This window comes from Leopardus geoffroyi, chromosome E3 (genome assembly GCF_018350155.1).
Source record: "Leopardus geoffroyi isolate Oge1 chromosome E3, O.geoffroyi_Oge1_pat1.0, whole genome shotgun sequence".
Taxonomy (NCBI): Eukaryota; Metazoa; Chordata; class Mammalia; order Carnivora; family Felidae; genus Leopardus; species Leopardus geoffroyi.
Window position 1 is genome coordinate 7336197 of NC_059340.1, and position 27946 is coordinate 7364142.

The 27946-nt window shown below is 47.1% G+C and overlaps 1 protein-coding gene and 1 long non-coding RNA gene across 4 annotated transcripts; one reads left to right on the forward strand and one right to left on the reverse strand.

Moving 5' to 3' along the window:
* Window positions 1–1886: 1886 nt before the first annotated feature.
* On the reverse strand, window positions 1887–10662 carry LOC123588908. The gene is made up of 5 exons (XR_006708064.1): window positions 10554–10662; window positions 4761–4851; window positions 4463–4607; window positions 3980–4097; window positions 1887–3377 (listed from the first exon to the last, which is right to left on the reverse strand). It is a non-coding gene; the product is annotated as an uncharacterized LOC123588908 (long non-coding RNA).
* PILRA (paired immunoglobin like type 2 receptor alpha) lies at window positions 9844–27784 on the forward strand. Of its 3 annotated transcripts, XM_045460299.1 has the most exons (7): window positions 9853–10748; window positions 11071–11460; window positions 22023–22217; window positions 26390–26420; window positions 26948–26997; window positions 27226–27257; window positions 27427–27784. In XM_045460299.1, the coding sequence occupies exons 1-7, from the start codon at window positions 10694–10696 to the stop codon at window positions 27559–27561; spliced, it is 888 nt and encodes a 295-aa protein (XP_045316255.1). In that variant the 5' UTR covers window positions 9853–10693; the 3' UTR covers window positions 27562–27784. The 3 variants fall into 3 exon arrangements, with proteins under 3 accessions (XP_045316257.1, XP_045316258.1, XP_045316255.1); XM_045460301.1 differs by lacking the exons at window positions 27226–27257; window positions 27427–27784 and adding an exon at window positions 27141–27202 and having other exon boundaries at window positions 9844–10748; XM_045460302.1 differs by lacking the exon at window positions 27226–27257 and having other exon boundaries at window positions 9845–10748; window positions 27427–27556.
* Window positions 27785–27946: the final 162 nt, after the last annotated feature.

The following is a 27946-nucleotide window of genomic DNA, read 5'->3' on the forward strand; positions in this document are numbered from 1 at the left end:
CCTATTTCTTCACTGGATTATTTGTTTTTTGGGTGTTGAGTTTAATAACTTCTTTATAGATTTTTACTAACCCTTTATCTAATATGTCATTTGCAAATATCTTCTCCCATTCTGTTGGTTGCCTTTTAGTTTTGTTGATTGTTTCCTTCGCTGTGCAGAAGCTTTTTATTTTGATGAGGTCCCCGTAGTTCTCTTTAATTTTTTTTTTAATGTTTACTTATTTTTGAGGGACAGAGGGCATGAGCAGGGGAGTGGCAGAGAGAGAGGAAGACACAGAATCTGAAGCAGACTCCAGACTCCACAGAGCCCCATACAGAGCTCGAACCCACGAACTGTGAGATCATGACCTGAGCCGAAGTAAGATGCTTAATTGACTGAGCCACCCAGGCACCACTACGTCTTTAAAAATCTGCAAATATCGCCAACCCAAAACAGAACATCCAGGCTCCTGTAATAATAATCAGTTCAGCTGTCTTTGTTTTGCTAACTGTCATTTGCATAAAAACACATTTCTCAATTTTGTATTATGAAGGCATACTTCTCAGGGCAGAGAGATATTATTTGCCAAGTTATGATAACTTAAATATTTAGACATAAGGCACAGGGCTCTGGTTGTACTCTGGCCTTTTGCTGGCACCGAATAATTACACTTCTATAGACACCACGAGTTAATAAAGGCCCGTGACAGGGTGTGTGCCTGGGAACCGTTTGCAGCTATTAACCCCAGACTCTGGAGAAGCCTCTTCCACTTGGGGTCCTTATGGGGGTCACCACCCACGCTCACTCTTCTCAGATGCAAACTCCCTCTCTCGGGTCTCCTGGGTCTCACCCTCATCCCAGCTTGTGTTGTCCAAGATGCACTGGTAACCACTTTATCACAGTAATTATGCTCCAGTGAAAGACCAGGGCCACCAGGGCCGGCAGCCACTCTGCATCTGAACAGGGAATATAGGGAAGCCAATCGTCACGCTGGAAGACAGACATGGGAGGGAGAGACTGCATGGTGCCTCAACGGGCCCAGGACCCTGAAGCCTGCTTTGAGCTCCAGAAACTGGGAGAGGCGGGAAGGATCCTTCCCTAGAGCCTTCAGAGGGGGCACAACCCGTCCACACCTTGACTTTGGACTTCTGGCCTCCAGAGTTGTGAGGGAATAAATGTCTGCTCTTTCAAACCAAAAACACATCAGTACCAGGGGCCAGTGACACGCAGTGAATGACGTGAAGTTTGAGGCCGACATGAACCAAAGTGTCGCCTCAGCTTAGATCCGTTGGCCAGTTCAGGCCTTGTAAGAATGTGCTCAGCTCAGGCCACTGAAAACATATTTCAAATAAAGGAAGGAAAAAAAAGAGGAGGACTATGTGTCCATCATAATTCACCTTAAATTTGAATTCTGTGAAATGCACATCAACAAAAGCATTTCCTGGCTTTTTCTTCTGAATTTGCTAAGCCACCTGATGACCATGGATAAAGGGGATCCCACAGAGGGAAACGTGCTGGAGCTGATTGTTAATTTGGGGGAATGTTGTGAGCCCTTTCTCAACACAGCCACTATTAAATATTAAATATGTGTACAACAATATAAATGTACCTAATGCCACTGAACTGTATACTTAAAAATGGCTAAAATGGTAAGTTTTTGTTAAGTATGCATTAACAAAATAAAACATTTTTAATCAAGGGGCGCCTGGGTGGCTCAGTCACTTAAGCCACCAACTTTGGCCCAGGTCATGATCTCACGGTTCATGAGTTTGAGCCCGAGTCAGGCTCTGTGCTAACAGTTCAGAGCCTGGAGCCTGCTTTGGATTCTGTGTCCCCCTCTCTCTCTCTCTGCCCCTCTTCCACTTGTGCTTTCTCTCTCTCTCAAAAATAAACATTTAAAAATGTTTTCTTAATTTTTAATCAAGAAAAAAATATAACCTGGGGCACCTGAGTAGCTCAGCCAGTTACGCCTCCAACTCATAGTTTCCGCTCAGGTCATGATCTCAAAATTCATGAGTTTGAGCCCCGTATGGGGTTCCACACTGCTAACTGTGTGGAGCCTAATGAGATTCTCTCTCTCTCCCTCTCTCTCTGCCCCTCCCCCCCCAGGACTGTAAATAAATAAATACATACATACATAAACTTAAAAAAAAAGAAAAATATAACCTTACAATAAATTATATTAAAAAGGAAGAAAGCTCATCTCTGCCTACATAGTTTACCACGTATTACTATTATCTATGCTCTTGACGTTATTTATGCTGTTGCATCTGCATGGTGGGAATAACGTAGAAGCACCTGCCACTGTGCATTTCTTCTTGGCTCAAATTCAGTGACTTCACATCGGGAGTCGTATTAGTCTGCTCGGGCTGCCATGATGAAATGCCACAGACCGGGTGACTTAAATAGCAGGAATTTCTCTCAGTTCTGGAGTGCGGGAAGTCCAAGATCAAGGTTTGGCAGGGTAGGTTGTGTCCTGAGGTCACCGCCTGTAGCTTGTAGGCGGCGCCATCTTGCTATGTGTTCACAAGGCCTCCCCTCAGCATGTGCGTGTGGAGACAGAGACAGCAGCACTCTGACATCACTTTCTGTAAGGACACTAGTCCTATAGGATCAGCCCTCCACCCCCATGACTCATTAACCTTGGTTATTTCCTTAGGGGCCCCACCTCTGAATACAGCCCTACTGGTGCTTAGGGCTTCAACATGGGAATTTGGGGGGTCCAGTGGGGATGCAAACATTTGGTCCACACAGAGGTAGCTAACTCCATACTGTGGGAGTTCTTGCACCATGGAAACTGGCAAATGCTATGAATCGGGGCTTCTGGAGAGCTGTTTGTGACACAGAGGGGAAGGGCGACAAGGGTCACCTCTGAGAGTATCCTTCCTCCTCCCTCAAGCTGGGAGCACAGCAAGGTCAGGAGTCAGCCGGTGCCTCCCAGTCCTCAGCCCTCTGCTGTCACCTCTGAGAGGCTCTGTTGGCATTTGTCACATTGATCAGGAGCTGGAATGCAGCCAGCGGCCATGAGGAGGAGGCTGACAGGTGAGGAAGTCTCGGTCACATGACAAATGAAACTTGTGAATGTGACAGTGGCAGACTCCACAGAAGGCAGCCACTGGGTCAGACTGCTGGGCAAATGCCTTCCCTTCCCCGAGCCTCAGTCTTCTCATCTGTAAAGTGGGGATAACAGCTACCTCCCTTAGAGGGTCTGAGAGAGGACAGAATGAGGTAAGACAGAAAACACTGCACACTGACTGGAAAGCTACATGGATCGTCATCACCTGACACCCACCTGTGTGTTCCTTCCATTCACACCAGTCGGCACTGACTGCCCCGTGCACTCTGCCAGGTGCCAAGGACCCAAAGCTCCATGCCCCGGTCAGTCCTCAAGCATCTCCCTGTGTAGCAGGAAGACAACACAGAAAAGGGAACCCTTGGGTGCTGATGTGGCCCAGAGGACTGTTGACGGTTGTCACTGCATGGGGAAGTGGAGGGAGCAGAGGCACAGACCCAACACCACAGCAAGTATTCAGTGGCAATGTGACCTTAAGTGATGTTCACAACCTTACTCAGGACCTCAGTTTCCTCTTGTAAAATGAGGACTATTACAGACCCTGCCTACGGGGAGAGTTAACTCCTACTTTAAAATGTAATTTTAGGGGCGTCTGGGTGACTCAGATGGTTAAGCTGCCAACTTCAGCTCAGATCATGATCTCGCGGTTCCTGAGTTCGAGCCCTGCTTCTGGCTCTGTGCTGACAGCTCAGAGCCTGGAGCCTGCTTCAGATTCTTTGTCTCCCTCTCTCTCTGCCCCTCCCCTGCTGGCGCTCTCTCTCCCTCTTTCAAAAATAAATAAACATTTAACATATACACACACACACACACACACACACACACACATATACATATATATATATAATTTTATTTGGATTTGTTTGAATCAGATATGGTAAGACACAAAGACACAGAAATTACTGTCATGAGGTAAGAATTTATACTCACTGATCCCTAGATCCCAGAGGCATGGAATCTCATGCAGGGCTGCATCGGGAGACACCAAGGTTGGTCAGGAAGCAAAGGAAGTGAAGGGAAAACACGGGCAGGAGCCTTTATCTAGTGTCTGTGGAAAAGACAAGGCAAAGCAGGTTAGCTGGTTTAAGATTGGCCAGTGGGAATAATTTCAGCGGATTCTGCAGGTTAGGGGCTGCCCTGGGGAGGATGGGGTAGAGGAATATTGCCCTCCTGGAGCAGAAGAGCCAGATGGAAGAGGTGGTTTGGAGTACGGGCTCTGGACTGGGCTCTGGACTGGTTGGTTTGCATATGAAAGGTGTGCTCCTGCGCAAGTCTTTGCCATCTCTAGGAACTGGCCAGCACTGAGAGGGGCAGTCTCTCCCTGGTCAGTGAGGCTCTACCTGTCAAAGCATCAAGAACAGAGCAAATAAGCAAAACACCCAGCACCCAGTAAGTGGGAGATGTCATCCCCACCTGTTTCAGCATTGACTTTGTGGCCTCCCTCTCCTTGCTTCACACGGGTGAGTCTTCCCTTCCCAGCTGGGTCCTAATTCCTGGAGGGCTCACTGCATGCCTGCCCCCAACCAGGACAGGAGAAACCCTCTCTGGGCCCCGTCCTCTGGATAGAAAACAGGAGGAAGTAAATAAACACAGTGCTGTTGTCAGCAGTGACACCAGGCAGTTCATGGGGAAGGGTAGAGACCAAGATCTGGCTCCTGGTTTCTCCTCCTTCCCTGTCCTTCAGGGAACCATTGTCATCTTCCTGCCTTACCTCATGCTCACATTCTGTTGCCTTTGTTTCCCCAGACCTTGACAAGCATCCAGATGAATGAAGCACTGATGAATGGCTTTCTCTAGAAGAGCTGTGGGAGGAGAGAGGACATGGCAGAGGTTAATCTCCTGGCTGAGCTGGGAAGAAGGGTAATCATATTGGAAAGCGCCAAGCACCCAAGGCACACAGATCTGAGTGTTGTCCAAAGTCCAGGCCGCCCCAGTAGAGGGAACTAGAGTGAGTGAGGTGACCTGTCTGAACCTTAGTTTCTTCCTCTGATGGGTGGGAATAAAATTTCTTCATCTCACAGGATTGCCATGAAAAGTAAAGGTAACAGACAAGGCAGGTCCTGAAAGTCAGTGTCCTTGCCCCGGAGCAGTGGTTCTCAAACTTCAACAGGCTGGACTGGGGCCTGAGACTTCTCATTTTCACAAGTCCCCATGTGCTGCTGCTGCTGCTGCTGGTCAACACAGTGATACCTGTCAGTGGTATGTGTATGTGGTACATGTATATGTATAGGTAATAGGTATATGTTTCACTTTTTAAGGAGTGACTCAAACAGTTGTACCTCTTTACATTCCCAGTTGCTCCACATCCTTGCCAACAGTATGACTGATCTTTCAATTTTAGCCATTTAACAGATATAGAATGGTATCTCATTATGATTTTCGTTTTTTAACTTAATTTTAATTTTTTAGAAAGAGAGAGGGTGTGCACTAGTGAGCAGTGGAGGGGCAGAGGGGCAGGGAGAGAGAAAAATCCCAAGCAGGCTCTGCACTCAGGGCAGAGCAAGACACCATGACCCTGAGATCATGACCTGAGCCAAAATCAAGACATCTAACTGACTGAGCCACTCAGGCGCCCCGAACAGTATTTTCTTTAATGCTTTTCGTGTTGAATTGAGAAATCTGCACCTAAGTCACAGATTTTCTCCTGTTTTTTTTTTTTTTTCTTGAGTTACATAATTTTAGGACTTAAATTTAGGCTTATGATTCATTTTGATTTAATTTTTGTATATAGTACAAAATATGAGGGGCATCTGGGTGGCTCATTCGGTTGAACGACCGACTTCAGCTCAGGTCATGATCTCACAGTTTGTGAGTTCAAGCCCTGCATCAGGCTCTGTGCTGACAGCTCAGAGCCTGGAGCCTACTTTGGATTCTGTGTCTCCCTCACTCCCTGCCCCTCCCCCACTCATGCTCTGTCTCTGTCTCAGAAATAAGTAAACATTAAAAAAAATAAGAACAGGGGCGCCTGGGTGGCGCAGTCGGTTAAGCGTCCGACTTCAGCCAGGTCACGATCTCGCGGTCCGTGAGTTCGAGCCCCGCGTCGGGCTCTGGGCTGATGGCTCAGAGCCTGGAGCCTGTTTCCGATTCTGTGTCTCCCTCTCTCTCTGCCCCTCCCCCGTTCATGCTCTGTCTCTCTCTGTCCCAAAAATAAATAAATGTTGAAAAAAAAAAATAAAAAAATAAAAACAAAAACAAAAACAAAATATGAGGTTCATTTTTTTATATAAATTTCCAGTTGTTCCAGTACCAGTTGTTCAAAAGACTATTGTCTTTGCATCTTTGTTAGAAATAAATTGACCACATAATCGTGGGTCTCTTTCTGTACTTGTTTCAGTTCCATTGACCTATTTGTCTTGACACTAATATATCTTGACTACAGTAGTTTTACAGTAAGTCTTAAAATCAGGTAACATAAATCCTCCGTTTTTGTTCTTCAATTTCAGACAACTAGAGATAGCACTTTGAGTATTATGAATTTCTAGAGGAATTCTAAGTACTAAGTACTTTGAATTTCTATAGGAATTTTAGAATTGCTTGCCAATTTCTACAAAACAGCCTACTGGGACTATGACTGAGATTGTGTTATATTTACATATTAATTTGGAGAGAACTGACTTCTGAACAGCATTGATACTGTTCATACTTATGTAGGAAATCTCCATTCGTCAATCTTTAATTTATCTCAGTAATGTTTTCTAGTTCTGTTCGGATCTTGCACATATTCTGTTATAAGTATTTCATATTTTAAAAAAAATTTTAATGTTTATTTGTTTTTGAGAGACAGAACACAGTGTGAGCAGGGGAGGAACAGAGAGAGAGGGAGACACAGAATCCAAAGCGGGCTCCAGGCTCCAAGCTGTCAGCACAGAGCCCGATACAGGTCCCGAACCCATGAATGGCAAATCATGACCTGAGCTGAAGTCAAATGCTCAACCAACTGAGCCACCCAGGCGCCCCTAATATTTTTAAAAAATATTTTTTAATGTTTATTTATTTTGAAGAGAAAAACAGAGTGTGGGCGAGGGAGGGGCAGAGAGAGAGGGAGACAAAGAATCTGAAGCAGGTTCTAGGTTCTGAGCTGTCATTTCAGAGCCCAGTGCAGGGCTTGAACTCACGAACTGTGAGATCATGACTTGAGCCAAAGTCAGACACCTAACTGAGTGAGCCACCCAGGCACCCCTAAATATTTCATATTTTTGTAGCTATTGTGATAGTGTTTTCATTTGACTTCCATTTTTTGTCATTAGTATACAGAAAACAATTGATTTCTGTGTACTGCTCTTGATTCCTGTGAACTTGCTTAAGTCACTTATAGTTCTAGTAGGTTTTTTTGTTGATTCCATTGGATTGGCTACATAAAGCACCAAGTCATCTGTGAATGAAGAGTTTTTATTTCTTCCTTTTCAATCTGGATGCCTTTTGGCTCAATTCTTATACTCACAGAGTTTTAATTTATACAGGAGACTGAGTGATGACACAGAGAGGGTAATGACACTGAAAGGTTTTTATAACCGACATTTCTTGCAGAGAAGGAAAATGCCATGCCATAGAGGGCCACCTGGGGAAACACTAGAGGAGGCAGAAGCAAGACCAAGCGGAAGGCATAGATCACAGCCTTTATTATGTTTTCCCCTGGCAAGACAAGATAAGGAAGAGGAACCAGTTTAGGATTGGCTAGTTTGACTATTTGAATGGGCCTTGGGTTACAAGTGCTATCTTTAGTTGCCTGGCACCGAGGACAGGGTTGACTCAGGGCAGAGGAAATACTGGATTGGTGTGTGAGAATTAGATAAAAGTAGTGTTTTAGAGTATGGGTCTCATGGGTTAGTTTGCATATGAAAGGCATGCTATGAGGCTTTTCCCTAGATCTAAGAATAGGCTAGCCTTGGAAGGGGCCATCTCTTCCCAGTCAGCAAGGCCACAAGTGCCAGAGCATCAAGAATGCAATTAAAAAAAAAAAAAAAAGTCAATACAATTGCCATGTGATCAATGACTGCCAAATACATAAATACAGATTCTCAGAAAACACAGAACAATTTTACCTCTTTGTCTTGCCTTATTGCGTAAGCTAGAACCTCCACCACAATGAATGGAGGTAGTGAGAGCAGACATCTTTGCCTTCCTCCTGATCTTGGGGGAAAAGCAGGAGCAGGGTGAGGTGCCATGGAGGGGAAGGGACTGGGACAGTGACAGATGTGGCCAATGAGGAAGGGAGAACAGAAACTTAGTAGAACTTGGAGGAAGATGTAAGCCGTATTCTCAAATTGTGGTCCACAGCTCATAGCCCTCACTCTGTCCCTGACCCCTCCCCCACTCCTGACCCCTCCCCCACAGCCACCCCCTGAGCTAAAAACCTGCATTTAGGCTCTGCCCATCAGGGAATCACAAAACACCAGGCCCTCCTCCTTCCAGAAGCCCCTCTATGAGTAGAGCCACAGCTCAATGCTGATTACAGGGCCCTCTCATGCTACCAGGACAAGGGAGGATGAACAAACACAAAGACCACACACCATCTGTGAGCAGAAATCATGTCTCCTAATTTCAAGTCTCATAGGGATCCCACTGGGGCCATGGGCTTGAACATGGCACGGAATGTGCAGCTTGCATCTAGGGAGATCGTATATGGGAGAGGCAGGGCCTGAGGCACCCGGGCGACAGGTACTCTGCCAAAGTGACCCAGAGCCTGTTGAGTAAACATGCCACGCTGCCCAACAGAAGGGGCTGGGGCACCCCCTAGTGGGGTCCAGCCCCCTCCTTGGGTGACCTGGCAAAGAAGAGACTGTCCAGCCAGGTTCCACAGCCAGGGAGGTAAGGTGGGAATAAAATTCAGGTGTTACCCCTCAGACAGGGCAGGTCACCCTCTAGAGGAACTGCCAAAAAGGCAGTCGGTCCCTTGTCCTCTCTTCTGTCCACCTTTCCAGCTGTCACCATTCACCCAAATGTCTTTCACAGCCCAGTGGACTCCATGACATTAAGGCTGCTTCCTGATGGTGCCTCAGTTTCCTGATGGTGAAAATAGAAAAACAACAAATCCACCACCCAATGTTGTAGGGCTGAAAATGAGGCAATGGATGTTTAGGGCCTGGCTCAGAGAAGGGGATTCCATGAAAATGCAGAACCTGTCTCCTGGGGCCTAGGAGGAAGTACAAGAAATGCAGACACAGGGACAGGGCAGGGGCTGCCTGGAAGGCTCTGGGAGAAGCGTGGGGGAAAATTAGGACTGAGGAAGCAACTGAGAAAGGAAGCTGGTCTTCTTGCTTCGGCCTCCAGAAGATGGGGCCACTTCCTGTGATGAAATCATGTTCTCCAATCCCCACCATCTACTGAGTAAGCCAATGCCAACCTCATTCTGGGGAGGGAGGGAGCTGAGCCTCCTAAAACCAGCACAGAGAGTCACCAATGGTCTCAGCCCCAGTATCTCGTCCCCACCCACCAGCAGTCACAGGCTGGCAGTGCCCTCGATTGGAGACGGTCCAGGGACCGTCCGGAGGGTGACTCATTACTGTCTGGGCCTTATTTCCCCCCTGCTCAAGGAAGGCCCCCAATTAGCCAGGGCTCTCACAGCTGTGGAGGGAATGACCTAAGGAGCATTATAAAAATACAGCCTCCTGGGGCTTACCCCCCAAAAGGGAGCCGAGGCCCAAGGTTGTGTGGTGCAACTTGGTGGGAGCATCCAGAAGGAGCAGAAGGCTCTGTGGACTCAGCAAGACTGGAGTTTGAGTCCTGGACCTGCCTCGAGAGTCACGTGACCTGAGGCAGGCTTCTCTGAGCCCTTGATCTCCTCATCTGTGGAGTGGAGGACAGAGGTGCCTGCCGATCCAGTCTTGCCTCCTGTGGGTCAAGGCATGGGCTCCAGAAGGCCCACCCTCACCTCTTAACCCCAGGGATGGTGTGAGACTGCACAAAAGGAGCTGACCAGGGGAGGGAAGGAGCCTGGTAGGCCTGGGTCCTGGGCAGGGGAACCCCTGCTGGGAGGGAGAGCGGCCAGGTGCAAGTTGGGTGTCCTTGGCGCCTGGTGCTGGGGTCGAGGCCATCTGATCACCAGTGGGTCCCTCCTCCTTCCTCTGGGGTGGCGTTAGCTGGGCAGAGACTCATGGCTGCCTGTCCTCTGGCTGGAAAAGCCAAAGCTGGTTCTGCTGCAGCCCCTTCCCCTGGACGACAGACAGAGGCCAGGAGACGCCCAGAGAGCCAGTGAGAAGGAGAGGTGGAGAGACAGAGACTGACTCCTGAGGAGAGGTGGCCAGGAGCTGAGATGGAAGAGGCGAGGCCACAGATGGCCAAGGTATGGGGTGGCCATGTGAAGAAAGAACCATGAACCATGGCCATGTGAAGAAAGGCCATGAACTATGGCCCTCCATGTGAAGAAAGAAGTTGGGGGCCTTTCTCATGGCTCTCTGTGCACTGACCACAAGGGAGGCGCTTTTGCAACGTAGAAAAAGAAGAAACCAGATTGATAAAGGAAGTGCTGGGTACTCCGGGGGCCCGCGAGTTTGGGGAAGCTCACCCTCCCTTGCTCTTCCGAAGGAACCTGATCCACGCTTTCCACGTTCCTCTGGACTCCCCGAGGAGGCACCTCTGTAGGGCCTACCCTCTGGCCTTGACAGAGCTGCTTGGCTTCTCCTCTCCTGGGAGGAGAGTGAGGCAATGGGTCCGTCCCTGCTGCTGTCCCTGCTGCTGCTGCCGGCATCTCTGCAGGCTGGTGAGTGTCCAGGACACCCTGGCTCTGCCCCGAGGGCCAGGAGTCCCCAGGAAGGGCTGTGGCTGGGCAGCTGGAGAAGGGGTCTGCTGGGGTAGCCGGCCAGGCCTCCCAGCTCCAGCGGGCTGGTCCCATGGTGCCAGGTCCTCCCCAACCCTTCACCCTCCTCCCTACCCCAAGCCCGGCAAGGGGGACACCCAGGCCAGAGGGCCAGTCCTGCCATCTGTCACACTTGGTGTGCTCTGTGAGTGAGGGTGCCAGAAGGTCTGGGGTTATCTTCCACATCTCTCCCAGTGGCTCAAAGTCTCTCCTCTCTCTCCTCCAGACAGCTCAAAAGAATGCAGTCCAAACGCCAACTTTGGGATCAACCAACCAGAGTCTCTCTCAGCCCCCGAGGGTGGTTCCACCTGCATCTTTTTCTCCTACTTCCACTGCTGGGAGTTAGCCAAGGATCCCAGACTGAGTATAGCCATCAAACGGAGAGACTTCCATGGAGAGGTCATCTACAACAGTACCCAGCGTTTTATCCATAAGGATTACAAGAACCGGATCTCCCTGGACTTGAGTCAGGGTCAGAACTCCGGCACCCTGTGTATACAGAACCTGCGGAAAGAAGATGAGAATAGGTACTTTTGCCGGGTCCAAGTGGAAACGCTAAGAGACGGCAAAAAGGTGTGGCAGTCCATCCCAGGGACCAAACTCACCATTACCGACGGTGAGTCCAGCTGCCTGGCAGCCACCACACCCACCCTGCATGGTGCCCTCATCCCCCAGGCCTGGCCCAGGCCCCAATCTTCCTGCTTACCCCTTCTCTCAAACTCCTCTCCCCACCCCTCTCCCCTCCCCAGGCCTCTGCCAACTTCACTCTTTCTTCTGGATCTCCCCAAACCTGGGCTGCCTTCCTTGCCCATCCCCCTCACTGCCCCCTCCGGAGCCAGTCCCCACCCCGCGCCCCAGCCTCAGCACCTTCCAGGCTGCCCAGGAATCCTCCCTTCTTGCTTCAAGCTGGGCCTCCAGTCTTGCCTCCCTCCCCTCACCCCACGCTGTCCAGGTGGACTTGACTTCTTCAGGGCGTGGTCTGCCTTCCCTTTGTCCTGTGTCCCTGTGAGTAGCCCCTGCCAGCCCCCAGTCTTGTGTCTCCCCACAGTCGCGGGCTCAACCCAGCACACACAGCAGGTACCCAATCATGACCCAAGACCCCTGTCCCCTGGCCATGCCCCAATACCTCTTTTCCCAGTCCCCCCGCGTCCTTCTCCTGCTCTGCTCCTCGGAACCTGGCCCACGATGCTCCCTGCCCCAGCCCCTTCCCTCCTCTCCTTTCCCATCCCCCTCTTCCCCTGCCTCCATCCTCTTTACCCTCCTTGCCTCCCCCCACCCCTGGTCCCCACCTCTGCCTGCACCGTCCCCACTGTGCACTCCGATCTTGCTCCTCCATCCTGGCCTTTGAGACATGCCATCGACAGCAGAAATATGGCGGCTGCCGCTTACCATGCACTGTGTCAGGTTGAACAACTAGGTGTACGTCACCCTGGTTAACAACCTTCCCCGCGACCCCACAGTAACAGTAGGCACTGCTCTTATCTTCCTGTTACAGATAGGGAAACTGAGGCTCAAAGAGCCTAAACGCCTGCCCAGAGCCACACTCATGGCGCAGGCAGGACTTGAACCCCGTTTCACCCCAGAGCCTCCACTCTTAACCTAGTAGCTGCTCAGCTTCACAGCTGACCTGATCCTATTGTTGTCTTCACCTATTTTAACCCAGGAACGGGATGTGTTACAGCAGCAGATCTTCCCACGTTACCCAGCAGGCCTTGGGAACTTGAACCTAGGTTTGTCGGTCTCCAGAGCAGTTGGGGAGGGAGCCCTTCCCAGGAGCAGGCACTAGGGGATGCACTGTCTGTAGAATATTATCTGTAGAAATATTCCTTAAAAACTAAAAACCCCAGGTCTGCTCTTTATAATCACTTGCACTGACAATTCTAACAACGTATCACTGCTCCTGGGTGGAAGGACACTCTCCGTGCCCCCACCCTTGGTAAACCACTGTCCCATCTGGCCACCGTGCTGGTTTCAGAGCAAATAGAAAGTGGCTCACAACCTGAATTTAGCAAGACAGTGTTGGATTTCTATTTCTGGCACCTCCTCCATATTCCCTTAAATGGCCTTTTTTGAGAGGTTTTCGCTCTCCCCAGACCCCTCTTCCTCCTTTCCTGATCCTCCAACTTTCCTCATTTCTCAGTTCAGTCACATTTACTACGAGTTTTTCATCAGTAAATTAATTTTTCAATTAATACAATTAATTGGATATCTATACTCATATTTTTAGAAAATACAGGAAAGTAATAAACGTTTCTTTAATCCAAGTGAGGTGCCACCATGCAAAGACATCACCCTAAAGGAATATTTGCAGCAAATAGAACTGATAAGTTTGTGGCTAGTTTAACAATTTCTATATACAGATGTTTTCCTTTTGTAGGCAAATCTCATTGTATTCTCCTTTATAATTTTCTCTTTTATTTCTTAGCCAAAAAATCCTATATCCCCTAGGGGCTGAAAAGATTTTAATTTCTTCTGATTTTTTAAATTATTAATTTATTTTTAATTTTTTAAATGTTTATTTTTAAGAGAGAGAGACACAGAGGGAGGGAAGGGCAGAGAGAGAGGGAGGCACAGAATCCAAAGCAGGCTCCAGTCTCTGAGCTGTCAGCACACAGCCTGATGCTGGGCTTGAACTCTGGAACCTTGCGATCATGACCTGAACCAAAGTAGGATGCTTAACCAACTGAGCCACCCAGGTGCCCCTAATTTATTCTGATTTTTATATGACTTCACAATAAAACACATTAATATAGTGAGAATTTATTCTGATATATGGTATGAGGTGAAGAATTAAACTGATCTTCATACCAAGAAACGAATCAATTGTCCCAACCCCATTTATGGGATAATTTTTCTCTTCTCCATTGATTCCTAGGCCGGGCTTTTTGTAGAATAGCATCCTTTCTGGTCTGTCATCTCCATTTCACTGTTCTGTCTTTTCTTATATCACTACCACTCTGTTTTAGTGATTATAACTTGGTCATGTTTCAGTGGCTGACAAGACTATTTCCATCAGAACCACATTACTTCCTCAAAAACTTTATTATTGTTTTGGCCTATTGTTTCACATAAATGTTGGAATAAGTTTGCCCGGTTCTGAGGAAAACACTTATCGGTAGCACTTACATTGGAATTGCATTAAATCTAGAAAGCAATTGATGAAAACAGAAGTCAGTGCAATATACAATCTTCCACCCAGAAATGGTTCCTGTTTTATAGCCCTCAATAACCTTGGGTGTGTTCTTCTAAAGACCATGTCAACATCTCACAAGAGATATTGCTTTCCTTTAAATCTTTTATTTTTATTATTAATACGCAACATTATTTCTGAATATTCATCTTTTTAAATTTTCACTATAAAATATTGCACAAATTCTGGCCAAGACGGTGGGTTATATGCATGTTTACATCCTCTCCCTACCAAACCCTACTAAAATGACAGCAGAGATAATTTTTTTAAGTTCATTGATTTATTTTGAGAGAGAGAGCATGGGAGGGGCAGAAATGGACAGAGAAAATCCCAAGCATGCTGATAGCATGGAGGCCAACACAGGGCTCAATCTCACCAACTATGAAATCATGACCTCAACCAAAATCAAGAGTTGGATGCTTAACCGACTCAGCCACCCAGGTGCCCCCCAAAGAGTGTTTTTTAAGACAAAAATCCACAGGGACAAAAAAATATGTGAGCTATGTGGTGAAAAACAATATTTGGGAAGCTGGAAAGACATAGACTAATGTATCTGCTTAGGAGACCAGGGGAGCCAAGCCATAATCTGGCAGTGGGGAGCACCAAAAGAAAGGCAATTCTTACACTGCAAAACCCCTCAACGGTTTAGGAAGAGCCACCCCAGAACCCCTGACAGTGGGAGTAAAAGGGGGTTGGAAAGGTGGAGGACTAGGTGATAATGTATTTAAGAAGCAGGGAGGGGCGGCTGGTTGGCTCAGTAGGTTAAGCAGTTGATTTCAGCTCAGGTCATGATTTCACAGTTTGAGAGTTCGAGCTCCAGGTCAGGCTGCGAGTTCGAGCCCCAGGTCATGCTCTGCGCTGTCAGCAACCTACTTCAGATTCTGTGTCTCCCTCTCTCTCTGCACCTCCCCACTCACACTCTGTCTCTCTCTCTCTCTCAAAAATAAATAAACATTTAAAAAGTTTTAAAACAATAAAAAGAAGCAGGGAAACTTCTACACCCCCTCCCCACCCAGCAGAGACTGGAGATTTGCTTTCTAGAAAGAATGGAGCAGAGGGACTCTGGGGGCAGTACCCTAGGCATACCTGGGGGCAAGGGTTCAGTCTTTAAAACTAGAGACTTGGTGAACTGATGAGATCCTAAATGCCTTACCCCCTTAGATGCCTCCTAGGACTCAGGATAGCCCAGCTGGTATCCCCTACCCTACCATGGCAAGAAATCAGGAGATTTTTCTCTAGGAAATCTATCTGATGGGCTCATAAAGGATTCAGAAAGCCTAACAGATCCTACAGCCCACTAGCTAACAAGCACTTTCTCCCAGACCACATACACAGCTACCAATCAGCGTGGCAACCAAGCGTGGCAACACACTGGCAACCAAGGCAGCAAGATGGGGTCTTGGCCTGGCATGGAATCCCCCAGTCCTGATGATTGACAACTTGCCTCTGCTGTGCCTGGAATGCCTGAGGCTAGAGACGCCATTTAAAAATATGATTACGTTCAGGGGTGCCTGGGTAGCTCATTCAGTTAAGCGTCCAACTTCAGGTCATAATCTTGCTGTCCGTGAGTTCAAGTCCTGTGTCAGGCTCTGTGCTGACAGCTCAGAGCCTGGAGCCTGCTTCAGATTCTGTGTCTCCCTCTCTCTCTCTCTCTGCCCCTCCCCCACTCATGCTCTCTGTCTCTCAAAAATGAATAAATGTTAAAAACGATTTTTTAAAAAATATGATTGCATTCAACACTTAAGGAATCCTTCCCCCATGAAATACACAGCAAAACCAATGCAGTGGGGAGAGGGGGGGAGGGGGTTCCTGGAAAAAATCAAAATAATGGAGGAAGAATGAAACGCAGATAACTACCGTCCTCAGAAAGTTAAGAGAGTGCAAGCCTGTATAACAGAGGGAGCTTTCCACACAAACAAGGAGCTCTTGAGAATTTAAGATATAACGGCAAATATAGAAAACTCGGTTAAAGAGTTGCAAGAAAAACTTGACGGAAATCTCGCAGAAGGTAGACAAAGAGTCACGGATTTGGGAACTGGTGGGTTGGATAGTGGCCCCCACAAAGACGTGTTCATATCCCAGTCCCCAAAACTAATGATTATTACCTTGCATGGTAAGGGATACGATTTAGCTAAGACTTCTGAGGTGAAGAAACCTGGGATTAGCTGGATGGACCCTACATGCAAACAGGAGCCTCCTTCTAAGAGGGAGGTGGAGGGAACCTATCACAGAAGGCAATATGGTCACAGAGCAGAGACTCAGTGGTGCAGCCTCCAGAAACTGGAGGAAGTAGGCAACAGACTCTCCCCCAGAGCCTCCTGAGGTTTTGCGGCCCGTGACACCTTGCTCACTGACCTCTGGCCTCCAGAACTGTGAGAAACTAAACTTTTATTGTTTTAAGTCACCCAGTTTGTGGTCATTTCTTCCATTTGCCATAGTAAAGTCATACAGAAACTATAAGATAAGAAAAACTGAGGATTGGCCCAAGAGCTCCAGCCTCTGAATAACAGGAGTTCCAGACACAGAGAAGAGATAAGGCCATGGGAAGAAAATATCCTAGATAACTCTAGAAATGTTCCAGAACAAAGAAGCCCAGAAAAATGGTTACAAATAAAAAGACCTACTTCAGGACACTACAACATGAAATTTCAAAACGTCAGGGATAAAAAGAAAGAAAATCCAACAAATTTCCAAGGAGGAAAGAAACAGGCTGCAGGAGATTCAAGAATCACAATGGCTTTGGCGGTCTCCATAGTAACAGAGGAAGCTGGAAAACATGGTTGAATGGCTTGAAATTCTAAGAGAAAATTATCTCATGCATTCATTCAACAAATATTGACTGAATACCTACTATGTGTCGAGTGCTAATCTGGACACTGGGGAAACAGCAGCAAAAAAAAAAAAAAAAAAGAGCAAATCATGTGTACAACAATGCTCTTTGTACATACGTGTGGATGAGCAAGAAGACTCAAGGGAAAGCCAACAAATTAATTCTGCACGTACAGTGGTGGTGAAAAGAGAAAAGGAGGGAACTGGAGCAGAATCTGAGGGATAAAGGTTGCTAAGGGTGCTACTCTATTCAGACGGAACATCAAAGGCTCTGGGAACATTAGTCAGAGTCCTGGCAGGAAGCAGCCGCTCAAACAGGATGACTGGGGAGAGTTTAGAGTAGGACACAGGATGGGGAAACCAGTCAGGGATGGGAGACCCCTGAGACCATCCCCAGGACTGAGGAACAGAGTAGGAAGAAGGGGGACCCAGAGATGAGCTGTAGCCTCTGGGGAGATAGAGTCAACATATCTGGGATGGTTAGTTTTGAGTAAGCTTACAGGATGCTCAGAGATCTGATAAGACATTCTTTCTGGATAGTCTGTAATGGTATTTCCAGAAGAGTCTAGCAGTGGGTGGGCATCATCCAAACCCTTGAGAGAACTAAAGGAACAAAAAAGTAGAGGATGAGCAGGGATCTCCACTTCTCCTGCTCTCAGACTTTGGAGCTCTTGGTTCTTGGGACTTTGGAATCTCACTGGTCCCTCTGGTTCTCAGACCCACAGGTCTGGGTCTAGAACTACATCACTAGCTTTCCTGGGCCTTTTGTTTAGAGATAGCAAACTCTGGCTTCTCAGCTATCATAATCACATGAACCAACACCTCAAAACTCCACATCTGTTTCTATATCCCATTGGTTCTGTGTCTCTGAAAACCCTAATATAAGACCTGTCAGACAGGGAACCAAGGGCTATGCCAAGATCTGCCCTCTTCTCTCCTTCCATCTCTGGATGATGACTCTGACTGGCTACTGACTAGGAACCAGCTGGTGAGAGAGCCCATGGATTGAGTCCACCAAGACCAGCCTCCAAAGGCACAAAGCAAGTGGAGAGGAGCTGGGGAGTGGATCTAAGAGAGGCCAGCAGAAAAATCCAGCCTAGGCACAAATCTGTAGGAAGTCAGGGAGAGGTCTGGAGAAGAATGTTCCAGTCAAGAGGGATCAGCAAGGGCAGAGGCCATGAGGTGGGACAAGTGTGTGGCTGAATCAGATAAAGAGGCTGATGGTGGCAGCAGGGGAGATCAGAACAGGCAGTGGGGGGGCCAGTCCAGTGTGGCTTTGAAAGCCAAGAAAAGAGGGTGCCTGGGTGGTGCAGTCGGTTAAGCGTCCGACTTCAGCCCCGTCACGATCTTGCGGTCCGTGAGTTCGAGCCCCGCGTCGGGCTCTGGGCTGATGGCTCAGAGCCTGGAGCCTGTTTCCGATTCTGTGTCTCCCTCTCTCTCTGCCCCTCCCCTGTTCATGCTCTGTCTCTCTCTGTCCCAAAAATAAATAAACATTGAAAAAAAAAATTAAAAAAAAAAAAAAGCCAAGAAAAGAACTTTTACTCAGTGTAATGAGTCTAGTGAGGGTTTCCTGCTGTGCTGATGTGCATTGTACAAGTGTTCCTCCAGATGTTGTATAGAGAATAAGACTGTAAAGATGAGCAAGGTCGCAAGCAGGGACACCAGTGAGAGGTGATGTGCCTGAAATAGGGTGACAACAAGGGCAGGTGAGATGCTGGTTATATTTCGAAGACTGAGCAGACAGGATTTGCAGATGATGGGATGTGGGGGGTAAGAAAGAGAGAAGAAGCAAGGGTGACTCTGAGGCTTTTGGCCTGAGCTTCTTACAGGATGGCATTGCCATTTACTGAGAGGGGGACATGCGGTAGGAACAGATTTGGGAGGAAATCAAGAGTTCTGTAATTTGAGACATTACAAGATAAACAGAGGTGTAAGTAGGTAGTGAGATACAGGATTCAGGAGAGCCAGGGAAGAGATGACTGGATATGTAAATTTGGGTGGGATCAGTTTGTCGCTGATAGTTGATGCCATGGGACTGGATAAATTATCTGGGAAGTGTGTGTAGATAGAGAGGGGGTCCTAGGACTGAACTGAGAAGGGCCCATGACTGGTATAGGTTGGGAAAAGGAGGAATCAACAAGCAGCTGCTAGAGAGGCAGGAAAAGAGCCACAAGAGAATGGTGTCCCAAAAGCCAAGTGAAGACCCCATCTCATGAAAAGGACATCGAATGCTGGACTGTCCAGTAAAAAGGAGAAAACAGGGGTGTGAGAGTTCTAAATCCTCGATTTCAATGGTAGGAAGTATATCAACAATACTTCCAACCATTCAAGCAACAACAGTGTATGCTTGTGATTTAGAAATACAAGGTTAATGCCAAAAGAAACAGCTAAAAGGTTTTAGCACTAAAAGGTGCTAAAACAGTTGACTCTGTAGAGTGGGAAGGGAGTGAGAGGCTTATGCAGGGGCTGCTGTCTTTATATACTATGGAATGTGTGGACTTTTTAACTTACGTGCCTATATAACTTTGATAAACATTAAATTTTGAAAATAGTAAAGGTACTGGTAATACTTATACTGCCTTTTTAAAAATGTTCAAACAATACAGAAGGGAGTCGAATGAAAAGTCTATTCCTCCCTCTGCACTTTATCTCTCCAGCCACTACTTCTTTCTGCGGAAATGTCCTCTCTCACAGATATAGATACAGATATAGATACATAACACAAATAGAATCAAACCACATTACTATTCTGCTCTACAACTTATTTTTATTCCACTATCTTTCCAGTTCAGTACATGTACAGTTATGCTTTTTTTTTTTTTTTTTTTTTTTTTTAAAGGCTGCAGGGAGGTGCAAGAGTGGCTCAGTCAGTTAAGTGTCTGGCTCTTGATTTCAGCTCAGGTCATGATCTCATGGTTTGATTCCTGGGTTCAGGCCCCACATTGGGGTTGCTGCTATCAGCTCAGAGCCCGCTTCAGATACTCTGTCCCCTTCTCCCTGCACTCCCTGCTTGCATTCTCACCCAAAAATGAACACACACACACACACACACACACACACACACACACACACAAAGGCCACAGAGTGTCTCCATGCCATAATGCATCACAATGTATCTACTTACTCAGTGTCCTATTTAAAGATGTTTAGTGGGAATGCAAGCTGGTGCAGCCACTCTGGAAAACAGTATGGAGGTTCCTCAAAAAACTAAAAATAGAACTACCCTAGGACCCAGCAATTGCACTACTAGGCATTTATCCACTGGATACAGGTGTGCTGTTTCGAAGGGACACATGCACCCCCATGTTTATGGCAGCACTATCAACAATAGCCAAAGTATGGAAAGAGCCCAAATGTCCATCTATGGATGAATGGATAAAGAAAATGTGGTCTATATATACAATGGAGTATTACTTGTCAATCAAAAAGAATGAAATCTTGCCATCTGCAACTACATGGATGGAACTGGAGGGCATTATGCTAAGTGAAATTAGTCAGAGAAAGACAAACATCATATGACTTCACTCATATGAGGACTTTAACAGACAAAACAGGTGAACATAAGGGAAGGGAAATAAAAATAATATAAAAACAGGGAGGGGGACAAAACAGAAGAGACTCATAAATATGGAGAACAAACTGAGGGTTACCGGAGGGGTTGTGGGAGGGGGGATGGGCTAAATGGGTAAGGGGCACTAAGGAATCTACTCCTGAAATCGTTGCACTATATGCTAACTAATTTGGATGTAAGTTTTTAAAAATAAAAAATAAAACAAGTAAAAAAATAAATAAATAAAGATGTTTAGCTTGTTGGGGCATCACAAAGCTGCAAGGAACACCCCTAAATACAGGCCTTTGAACACTTGCCCAGCATTTCCACAGGATAAATTTCTAGCATTGAAAGCACTGGGTCAAAGGGCACACCTGGGTATGTTACACTTTATAAATGCACTCCCAAAGGTTGTACCTACCTATCCTTCCACTGCTCAATTACTGGGTATTTTCCTCCACTCAGATCGGTAAAAAACCCAGCCTTTTGTTGTTTTAACCTGCATTAAAAAATATAGATAGATAGATAGATAGATAGATAAATTAGCATCAGGGTTATGTTATCATTTTATGAAATGAATTAGAATTGCCTCTTTCCCATATTTCCCTGTGTTCTAGAATCCATCTGGGAATTATTTGTTCTTTAAATTTTCACAAGAATTTACCCATAGGGGCAGCTGGGTGGCTCAGTTGGTTAAGCATCTGACTTCAGCTCAGGTCATGATCTCACGGTTCGAGAGTTCAAGCCCCACATCGGGCTCTGTGCTGACAGCTGGGAGCCTGGAGCCTGCTTCAGATTCTGTGCCTCCCTCTCTCTCTGCCCTTCCCCTGTTCACAGTCCTGTCTGTCTGTCTGTCTGTCTCTCTCAAAAATAAACATTAAAAAAAAATTAAAAAGAAAAGAATTTACCCATAAAGCCTCCTGAGCTTGGAATCTTTATGATAGGTAGTTTTTAATAGGGCTCTCATTTCCTTTTTTTTTTTTTTTTTTTAAGTTTATTTACTTTGTTTAGTAATCTTTACCCCAGTGTGGAGCTCAAACTCATGACCTAGAGACCAAGAGTCACCTGCTCTTCTGATTGAGCCAGGCCAGTGCCCAAGAGTCCTCACTTCTTTGTTTACCTATCAGTGAAAGTGTCTTACTTCTTAACTCCATTTTCAGAAATTTTTGTTTGTTTCAGAAAATCATCCAATTCAGAGTTTTTTTAAGTTTATCAACCTATAATGAGCATACACTCACAAATGATTTCAACAAACTCTTGTTAGGTTTGCAAGAGTCTTTGTTTTATTTCTTTCTTGTTTTTTGTTGTTTGTTTTTCCCCTAAATAACCACTCCCTGCACTTATTATTCTCTCTGTTGTCCTGTTTCCTAATAAATTTATTCCTATGTAGGTTTCATTAATTTTTTCCTCTGAGTTTTCTTAGGGCTGGCTTCTTTCTGGTTTTGGTACTTTTTCTAAGGAATTGACTATTCCATTCATTTTTTTAATTTCTTCTCGGAGTTCCTCCCCACCCTTAATATTCCCCAAACTAGGGAATGAGATGTAACAGTTTCATCCAAATACCTCAAGCCTCCAGAGGAGAATCTGCTAAATTCTCGTGTCTTCTCAGCTGTCCAGGCGACCACCAAGGGCACCACCACCGCAGCCACCATCACAGCTGACCTCAATGTCGTAGAGGACAATGGGAGCTCAGCATCTTCACCCCTGAGTGTGGGAGCTGCAGTCGGGGTGGCACTGGCTGGTGTTGTGCTCATAATAGCAGTTTTGGGACTGATTGTCTTCCTCAGGTGGAAGAGAAGCAAAGGTAAGTGGTTCTGGGCTACGCCTCCAACTTGTCCCCAAGTTTCCCAACTGAATGTTTCCCAGAACCCACCAGTATCAGAATGACCCCAGGTCATCCTGCATTTATTTTATTTTATTATTTTTTTTATTTTTTTTTTCAACATTTATTTATTTTTGGGACAGAGAGAGACAGAGCATGAACGGGGGAGGGGCAGAGAGAGAGGGAGACACAGAATCGGAAGCAGGCTCCAGGCTCCGAGCCGTCAGCCCAGAGCCCGACGCGGGGCTCGAACTCACGGACCGCGAGATCGTGACCTGGCTGAAGTCTGACGCTTAACCGACTGCGCCACCCAGGCGCCCCAACACTCATCCTGCACTTAAAAATGCAGATCCCTGCTGGCCTTGAGGTCTGGGCTTGGGAATCTGCATTTTTAAAGATCTCAACAAGTGGTGTCTATGTGTGATCCAGTTTGAGAACCATTGCTCCAGACCAGTCCCACCCCACAAATCTGATCATTTTCTAGTTTTTGTCTCTTGACTTAATCATTTATCATCAATCTTCATCTTTTGTTTTTTTTTCTAATTTTTTTTAACGTTTATTTATTTTTGAGACAGAGAGAGACAGAGCATGAACGGGGGAGGGGCAGAGAGAGAGGGAGACACAGAATCGGAAGCAGGCTCCAGGCTCTGAGCCATCAGCCCAGAGCCCGACACGGGGCTCGAACCCATGGACCGCAAGATTGTGACCTGAGCCGAAGTCGGACACTCAACGGACTGAGCCACCCAGGCGCCCCTAATCATCATCTTTTGATTCACGGGGAGGGGAGGGTCAGCTCTTGGAAGAGTAAGGAGAGAGCATAAGGGAAAGGAAGTTGGCTCAGCTCAGCAAGCATTGGTTGAGGGCTTATCTTCCAGGGTCTGGCTTATAATTGGAGATACAAGTGTAAATAAAGTGTGGGTCCTGCTTTCAAGGAACTCAGTGGCAGAGGGAGAGGAAAGGAGGTGACTGCCTCATTTGGAAAGAGCTGTGGTAGTCTAGGACAGAGGAGGGGAATCATGGAGAACTTCCCATAGGAAGTGACACTACAGAAAGTCTCAAAGAGTATAAGAGAATTAGCCAGGCAAGTGGTGAGGGTGGTGAAGATGTCACTGTCCCTGCAGGTATGGGAAAGCAGTGGGAGAACTCTAAGCAGCTCCATGCAGTGGAGGAGGCTAGAGATGGGAGAAGAGAACCTCGTAAATCACACCCAAGAGCCTCTGCTCCTAGAGGCAACATGAAGCAGTTCTCCATCCAGATACATCCGGGATGGAGGCGCCAGAGGTGGGCCAGGCCAATCTAAGGCAGTAGCAGTGTAGGTGGAGGGATAGAGCCAGACTCTGGAAGAGTTCAAGAGAGAAAATCAGTAGGATTTGGTGATCAGGCTGGTGCAGGGGCAAGGGAGTGGGAAGAACTTGGATGAAACCACCAAGAAAATTAGAGAATACAAGAGGTCAAAGACCATGTTTGGGGGCGGAGGGTGGGTGGGGGGTGGGGAATAATGATTCTTTAGCTTGGGACATGTTAGACATACTTGTGTGGCATCTGAGCCTAGAGGTTCATCAGAAATTTGGATGTATGATTTATAGCTAAAAGAGAGGACAGGGCTAGAGACATTAATTATTTACACCCCAACACCCTCCAATACTAATTTGAAATTCCTCTAGAGAAAGATTTCAGTGAGAGGAGATTAGCCCTATCAGATGTTAAAGCACAGAGGTGAGCAGCATAGAATCTAGACTGCCTGCACTCAAATCCTGGCTGGGGAAACTCTGGTGCAGTGGTTGTATTACTCTGTGCCTCAACTTACTCATCGGTAAAATGAGAATAATAATAGTACTCACCCTGGGGGTTGTCATGACAATTAAATGTAATTCATTGAGAACAGATTCTGGCACAGAATAAGGACTATGCGAGCACTAGCACCTGTAATTATTAAGCTGCAATAACTAAAATGATTCGATGCTGTCATATTCATACACAGATAAACCAATGTATTAAAAGAGAAAAGCCCGAATATAGGCAGGATAAAACAGGTCAAAATATATTCAGGAATTTAGTAGGTTAAAATCTGGCATTTCTAATCAATGGGGAAAGATGAGTAATTCAATACATGGTGATGGAACAATTGAGCAGCCATCTGAGAAAATAATATTATCTCATAATTTGCAACAAAATAAATTCCATGGAGATCAATCAAAGAGTTAAATGTGGGGGGAAGAATCCTAGCACCAGAAGAAAGCATGTGAGACTATTTTATAACCATGGAGTGTTGATGATCTCCCCATATATGACATAAACATAAAAGCCATGAATAAAAACATTGATAAACTCAAAGGTATAGGAATTGTTTTTAATTCTGCAGAGGAAAAATCACAGTGGTTATCTTTAGAGTCAGGATGCGGGTTAGAGATGAAGAAAAATGTGACATAGTCATTGAGGAAATGGAAGACAGTATTTAAGAATTCAACTCAGATGAGAAGCCATAAACTGTGTAAAAGCATCGCCACATGTTTTTCCTCATGCAGGTTAGAAGCCTCTGGGACTTGTTCATTAGGAGTTATGTTCACCTGCTGGCACCAGAGACCAAAAGTAACAGGGCTTAAATAAGACTGAGTTTATTGTTTTCCCTCATATAAAAGGATGAGGAAACAGATAGCAGAGGCCATTGTCCTTAGGCACTCAGACTTCTATTTTCCTGCTCACTGTCCTGGCCACTGGCTTTTATCCTGAAGGTTGCCTCATGATCCAAGATGGCTGCTCAGACTCCAGCCATTATTTTTGAATCCAGACAGGAAACAGGAGGAAGGAAGGAAAAAAAGACTATGCCACAGCTGTCTGTCCTCCTTTTAAAGAGGCTTCCTGAAAATCTTACCTCCAACTTCCCTTTGAATCTTACTGGCTAGGATGTACTCCTGTGTCCCACATCTATCAGTAGGGCAGCATACTGCCACCCCAAATAAAATCAAGGTTCTGTAACTAAGTAAGAAGAAATGAATGGTGGGGCACCTGGTTGGCTCAGTCACTAGAGCATGTGCCTCTTGATCTCGGGGTTGTGAGTTTGAGCCCCACGTTGGGTATAGAGATTACTTAAAAATAAAATCTTTTTTAAAAAGTAAGAAATGAATGGATATCACGTAAGCAAATAGCATTCTCTGCCATCAGCCACATCCAGAATTAGAGCTGTGTCACCTAAGTGTGGCATAAGGATAGGGGAACACAGGCAGTCAAGGAGCTAGTGAAAGGGCAGGAGTAGAGAGTAGAGGATCATCAGGGAGCTTGGACAGCCCAAAAGAAAGTGGATTATCAGAGGGTCAAAACAAAGATATACCAAACAGGCTGATGGTAAAAGAGAGCTAGAAGGAAAGAAAGTTGTAGTATAAAAATGATGCTGGCATTTAATATTTCAGAGTTCTCAATCCCAGGGATAAAAAGGAGTCCAGGGTATGGCTGAGTGGAGTGGAGGTCACTAGAGTTGGGGGGACATAGGAGTCCCATGTGTTCAGAGGGCTGTCCCTGTCGATGATGGGACCTCCCAGGATAGTGTTGGGTGGTGGAGGGGATGTCTGTGAACCAGGGGCTGATCCTTGGGAAATGCTGTAGACAGACTCAGAAGGACAGGAGGGGAGATGGTGGCAGGGGGACAGCAGAGGTTTCAGTGGCAGAGGGTGGAGAGAAACTGGCTGCAGTGCAGACACAGATTCCAGCCATGAGGTTCAGGAGAGGGGAGAGAAACATGGAAAGCCAGTGTATCAGGGCATGAGAGAGCTGTGAGTCTATGATAAGGGCCAAAGGAGGGGGAGGAGGAGGTGGGTGGGCCAGGGCTCAGCAGTGGAAGGAGCAGGTGGAGGGATGGGTGAGGAATTCAAGGAAGGGGAAAGGAAGCAAAGGGAAAGGCTGAGAGAGAGAGAGAGAGAGAGAGAGAGAGAGCAGCCAAGAGCGATTCTCTTGATTTAGTGTTGAGGACAACCACGGAACAGGGTTGGGCAGTCTCAGAGTGCCAGCAGGTGCCACTCAAGAGTCCCAGGTGGGTCCAACAGAGCTGTTCCGCTGCCCTGACCTGTCTAGGGGTGGTCTCAGAGCACACAGAGCAGGAAGGCAGGGAGGAGAGATGCCTTCTGTGGATGGCACCCTGACATGCTGCTGTTCCCCTACAGGTCTGCAGACTAAAGCCAGAACCGTAGCCAGGTGAGTGCTTGTCCTGTTTGGGAAACAGGAAGGTCCTTATGGGGACAGCAGCTCTCCTCCTCACCTTCCAGTGGGCACCTCTTTTCTCAGAGCCACTTCCCTTCTCAGCTTCTAGCCTCACCTCTCTCTCCTCCACCACCAGGCCTTCTCCCTCCTTCCCTCCCTCCAGAGCTCTCTTCTTCATCCTCCCCTTTCCTCCAGCCCATCTTCCCTATTCTATTCTTTCTTTCTCTCAGCCCCTTCCCTCCCCTTTCTCCCTTCCCACCTGGGCACCGGCCAGAAGACCATCACCACACTTCTGATGGCTCTTCCAACAAAGCCGCTTCTCCGGGATGATCTATCTTCAAGGGAATCTCAGGACCTCTACTGGCTACACGGCAAACTGCCTCTCAATCTTCTCCCAGGCCTCCTGAGAGCCTCAAACCTTGGCTCACCTGAGTGTCAGGGGGTTGCAGAGCTCCCACAGAGGTTTGAACCCACTTCTGCCCAGCCTCTAATGCACTTCCCGCCCTCTCCTTCGCACACAGGGAATCGGTCCAAAACACTGAGGAGAAGTATGAGAACATCGGGATTACAGGTAAATTCTTACTGTGACACTCCCCTCTCTCCACCTTGGTTCGCCCTTCCTCACACACCCCCTGCCCACACACCTGCCTCAGCATTCTCCTCTTTCCCTGTCCCACCCATCCCTCTGGCCTGACCCTGGTCTTGACCTAGCAAATGATCTCACTCCCCAAGGCCCCCGTGCATCTCTCTGCCCTGGCTGACATGCCACCTGACCCCAGCACACCTTGAATTTTTCTAGGACAAAAAACAGAGCCCAAGCTGGACCCCAAGGTAAGCAGCCCAGACTAGAGCCTAAAGGAATTAAAAAGAAGTTTGGAGAAGGTGGGGTAGATGGAATAGAGGAACTGTGGTGTTGGTGGGGCACTCAGTTACGGGGTTACTGCTCGAAGTTGGGGACAGCTCCCCTTCCACTCACGCCCTTCTTCTTCATTCTCACCAGGGTGGAGCCCAGGATGACGGTGGCATCTTCTATGCCTCCCTCACCCTCTCCAGCTCGTCACCGGCAGCCCCTCCCTGCACCCCTTCCAAGGAGAGCCCGCAGGAGACCCTGTATTCTATCGTAAAGGCCCAGTGAGTGGGACTGAATGGGGACTCCCTGAGACTAAGCTGCACAGAAGGTCACAGCTTCTAGTAATAACCCTGGCCAGACACAGACAAAAGCCAGTGGGTGTGGAAGGCCACCAAGGACCAGAGAGAAACAGCCATCTGCTTCCATTTCCTCTTCAACTTCCCAGCCCTTGCCCACAAAAATAAAAGTACTAGTAGGATTTGCCTGAAGGCACCTAAGGAGAAACTGATGGCATCTTCTGTCTTTTCCTTCTCGCCAAAAATGAGCTGTAAAAGTAGCTCACACCCAAGATCCCTCCTCCAGGGCTGGTGTTCAGTGACTGCCTTCAGGCCAGGTGGGGGACACCAAACACTGGCAGCCAGCCCAGAGCCCAGACTCTGCCCCCTTATCT